This window comes from Gavialis gangeticus, unplaced genomic scaffold (genome assembly GCF_001723915.1).
Source record: "Gavialis gangeticus isolate Ggan-Ray unplaced genomic scaffold, GavGan_comp1, whole genome shotgun sequence".
Taxonomy (NCBI): domain Eukaryota; kingdom Metazoa; phylum Chordata; order Crocodylia; family Gavialidae; genus Gavialis; species Gavialis gangeticus.
The window spans coordinates 27,530,220-27,535,110 of record NW_017729008.1 but is presented as its reverse complement, the minus strand read 5'-3'; the positions used below and the strand labels follow the sequence as shown (position 1 = coordinate 27,535,110).

General features: G+C 44.2%; 1 protein-coding gene across 1 annotated transcript in view; it reads left to right on the top strand.

The window, feature by feature from the left end:
- The window catches only part of SEMA3D (semaphorin 3D), a 245,719-nt gene that overhangs the window by 223,237 nt on the left and 17,591 nt on the right, over positions 1-4,891 (top strand). Inside the window, exons 16-17 of the mRNA XM_019509509.1 lie at positions 879-1,036; positions 3,371-3,435. Coding sequence (XP_019365054.1) covers positions 879-1,036; positions 3,371-3,435 — 223 coding nt within the window. The remainder of the gene's footprint in view (positions 1-878; positions 1,037-3,370; positions 3,436-4,891) is intronic.

The window sequence follows — 4,891 nt, the reverse complement described above, 5'->3', positions numbered from 1 at the left end:
TGTCCCTCCTGTACAGCCTATAGCCCGTGACATTCACCACTGAGCACTGAGCGCTGGGCACCAAGCCTGGCCCTGCCTGCTGCAAGTGGATCTGCCGAGCATTGAGCCCAGCCCCGTCCCCTGCAAGCAGTGCTGGGCTTGGTGCTTTGCAGATGCAACCGGGTGCAGTGCTCAGCAGTGCCGCTCACAACGGACAGGGCCAGGCTCAGTGCTTGGCTGGCTCAGCCCAGGCAGCCCTGCTTGCAGGGATGGGGCCATGCGAGCCAAGTGCCGAGCTTAGCCCTGTCCCCATCCCCATCCCCTGCAAGCATCTCCGGTCTCGGCACTCAGCGGGCATGCCCCCAACCCCTGTGAGCAACGCTGCCTAGGCCATGCCAGCTGAGCACTGAGCCTGATGCTGCTTTCAGGGCACGCTGATACGGTGTATAAGTCAAGTTTGAATTTTAAGAATTAAAAATTGGACTTTAAAACTCAACTTATACACCGTAATATTATACAGTAATATTATTTGCACAAGTTAACCCAAATGTCCTGATTATTAATCTGGTGTATTAACATCAAAACCATCCTTCTTTATCAAATTATTAAAAGACAAGTTGCCCTCCATGGGACTTGCTGCTAATTTTGGATACTCTCCACTTATATCAACAGTTATTGTCCTTTTTGTACCATAACCCTCTTTCTACCATCATGTTGATGGAAACTTGCCAGTGCATGGAGTGTCCTGAGAAACATTTTACACTGAATGAGGAATTCTCCTTCGTTCTGTAAAATCTGGGGCAAAGTTGAAAACCAGCAACTATGGTATTGAAGCAAGGAACATTTAAAAGAATTGCTTAAAAGTTGCTCTTAATTCATTTGCTTTGCCTACTTTGCAGCAACAATTGTACATTGGTTCCAGAGATGGATTGGTTCAGCTCTCATTGCACAGATGTCACACATATGGGAAGGCTTGTGCAGACTGCTGCCTGGCCAGAGACCCATACTGCGCTTGGGATGGAAACTCATGTTCCAGATATGCACCCACTTCTAAAAGGTAAGAAAATGGACAGCGTTTCTATGTAATATCCGCCCACTCATATATTTCTCATTGAAAGCAATGGGACCACTTTTGCATGTTCATAACGTGTCATTTAACTAAAATGAAGACATAACTTTGGCCGGGTATTTTATTTCTGCTGGAAGAGCTTAGAGGACACTGCAGCATTTAATCATGTGAGGTTATAATGGTGGAACTGCAACTGGTGTAACCAATTCATTGTTTTATATGCGACATTCTTTGAGATACAGATTGTAGCTGGTTTTATATAAGTGTACAAAGGGAGTTATACAGACAGCTTTGTGCACTTCTGTTCACGCACTGAAACCAAACTCATGCGGAGTTTAATGCAAGGCATAATGTGCCTGCTTTAAGCTAAATGCCCCAGAAATCATAGCCCAAGGACATCATCATTCAGTAATCACTCTATGCAGGTCAACCACTAGAGGGAGACAGGGAGCTGCGTTATGGTTATGTAAGGGCCATGTTGGCTGCTGGTGACTGCATTTGCTTCCCCAAAGAAAAAGGAGTTGGGATGTGAACTCATCCTAACCACCAGCTAGCAGAACTGAGCCAGCACAGAGGGGGTGTCTACTATATCCCTCTATAAGGCTGGCCGAATTTCTGATGTGGCGTTAGATGCCCCTCTTGGAATGCCCAAATTCTTGGAGTCACTCGTACTGGACCTCTTCCTTCTCCTTTAGATGATCCTACAGGAAACACTCACAATAAGGTCCAAGGCTGAAGTTCTTATAGACAGCTGAATGAGAATTTTTCTTGCCTAGAGATTTCAGGACTAGGGCCTAAACAATTGCACAAGCTATTGTAGTAAATGAGTCATGGGTCATTGTGTCACACGTCAAGGAACTTTATACATTTTACCTTAAGCCAAAGTAAACTAGAGCAAATTCAGAGAAACATAAAGGAGAAGAGAAAACTGTTAAGGGTCAGTAAAAAGTTAATCACCCAGGCAGCTTGTGGAGGGCAATCCTGTTCTTATTTCTGTGGACGAGGATACGGGGAATGAGGGTTCATTCATTTAAAAAGAACCTCAGATTGATGGACAGGTCAACAGCATGGACAAATTTACCTTTTAACTGCTCTAAAGTGGAGGGAGAGCTGCTACTTGGTAGCATGTGTCAGCTATTGCACCTGTATCCTCCTTGAGTGATATAAGTGAACTAAGTAGTCCTAACTTTGACCCTGTTGAAGTTGCAGTGGTTTTGCTACATTTTCCTCTCTGTCGAATCATGCAGACTTAACAGTTGCGTCGTTACCGCTTGCATCAATAGTCTTTGATATCAAGGCCAGTGTTGTGTCTGTCTATGTACCATTGTTTTGTGAGAGCAAGGCTGAAGGAGGAGGACTTGGTGAGTGGCCTTGTGCCTCCTCCTATAGGGTAGTTACTCACCACTTGTTTCCTTCAGTTCAATCTAGTTATTTGGCATGGTGTTCTTCCAGCATATCTAATCTCTTTGTATGATGGACTCATGACATCAAGAGCCTACTTATGCTTTGCACTTTTGTAAGGTTGTACTCCTATCTGAGATACTGTATGACCTTGAAGACATAGCATCCTCTCTGTGTCTCAAATTCCCAATTCTGAAAAAATAAAATAATACATGTAGCCTCTTGAGATCTGCAGCTGAAATACTGTAGAAAGCCAAGTATGATCAGCAGGATTTTAACAAAAGCTAGCCTGAGTCACAAAGAGGTAAATAATTTGTTTAAAGCTCCATAAGCATTTAAGAATAGTAAAGAAACCATGAATTTTGACTGAGGCCCTGACTCTGTTCATCTGTACATAAAGCTTCCATAGCCATACTTTCTGGCTCCTGGCTAGAACATATTAAGATTCAAAGCAAACCATAAATTTTCCCCTTTGCTCATGTTGTGGTTGATTCTTTAGTCAACAATACACAGTGTTGAACTGAGTAGGAATGTGGTCTGCTGAACCTTTTCATGTTATGGCACACTGAGTGTTTTGACCAAAGATAATCAGCCTTAAGACCTGCCATTGGATCTGACAGAGCTTGTAATGCAGATTTAGCCATTCTCTGTACCCCTAGACTGCTCTCGGCCTGTTCTAGGTAGATCTCCCTCTTCACAGTGGTTTCCTTAAATCACAGGCCTGTCTTTTTATGCCTATTTTACAAATCTCTCCTGGCCACATGCCGCTCTGAGGGCGAGGCTGGTTTTAGTTAGGGTTGTAATTGCCAGCAATAGGGTGGGAGCACTGCGGTCTCACATCTGCTGAGCTCCTCTGTAGTTTGTTGCTGAATTCCAGCAATTATGTATGAAGTGTTACAAATTTTCATGCTCTTCCCATAGGAGAGCTAGGAGGCAAGATGTCAAATATGGAGACCCAGTTGCCCAGTGTTGGGATGTGGAAGACAGTAAGTACTTGCCCTTCTCTTTGTAACAGTGCGTGATATCTGTCTGTTTGCAAACACTTGTGGAATTAGGTCTCAAGAGAGATCTGGGCAGTTAAGGCTTATGCAATTACAATCCCTAAACATTTACTCTACGTATAGCCCTTGTTCAGCAGTTAAACTCTCTGAGTCAAGAGAACTTGGAAGGAAAAAATAAAACAGACTCACTTATACATCCCACGGGAGAGAGACATCAGCAGAAATATATAGAGGGGGATATGGCTGAGGACACATGCACCTTCACCTCACCATGAGTATATGCAAGTACTGCCACTCCCTTGCAGAGTATTTGGGTAAAGAGGAAAACCAAGCAAGAAACCCCAAAGGAGGAAACAGGAAATACTCCTTCTTCCTCCCCGCCTCCCTACACGCACTTGACAGAAGTCCCAAACCTCGGCTCCAGCTGCCAAACCCTCCCGTTTCCCCCTCTCTGCAGCTACCTAAACACTCCTGTTATTAACACGGACCTACACCCACCCCTGTCGAGAAACCCCCCTCTTTTGGCTGCCGAAGTGTCTGGCTCACACTTTTGGCAAGGACAGCGGTTCACTTACAGTGTGCGCTGTCAGTACTAAATCCTGCGGTTACACTGCAATTTCTGTGGCAGCATAAAATAAATGAAAAGCATTCAAAGTGGAGTTTTGGTTTGTCTGGGGCTTTTACATTCAGTTATTAAAGGGAACCATCCAGTCAAAACACCATTTATTGTATTGTTGAGCTTCACTTTGGATTTGGTACACACCACCGCTTTTAATTGATCTCTGGTAACCAGCACCGGAAACCAGCCACCAAAGATCAGGTCAGCTTGCCCCTGGATCAGTCTGCTTCACGGTCTGTGAAGCACTGGCTAGGCATACCCACCGTGGACATCATTAAAAAGTCAGGGCAGAATCCTGGTTTCATTCAAATGAATGGCAAAGCTCCAGATGATTTCAAGGCGGTCACAATTTCATCCTTGTCTTCGACACAGTGATGGTGTTGTGTTTCCCTGGATGGGAGATGATGTACCAAAGGGATTGTTTTAACTGAACAAATCTAAGACTTCTTACAGAGTACATGAATATGGACTTGAAAGCCTTGATAAGGCAGCAAAAATAAAACAGGGCCAGCTTAAGCAACTAGCTAGGGATTATCCAGACTTGCATGGTCTTAAACTAATATCCCAGCCCCTGGCATATTAATATTATTCAGAATAAACAAAACATGCTGTTATGGTATGAGACACTGTTAAGATCAAGGCCTCAATGTTGTATGCGTTGGACCAACATAGTGTCAGAGGTGATTTGTGCTTGAAGATCTTACAGTCTGCACAAGTAAGATGGGCAAGGTTGGGAAGAGAAGGACAGACAGAGAGAGGTAGGTCACACAGCAAGTCTCTTCCCATACAGTTCAGTGCCTTATTTGGTGTATCCTTGTGTCT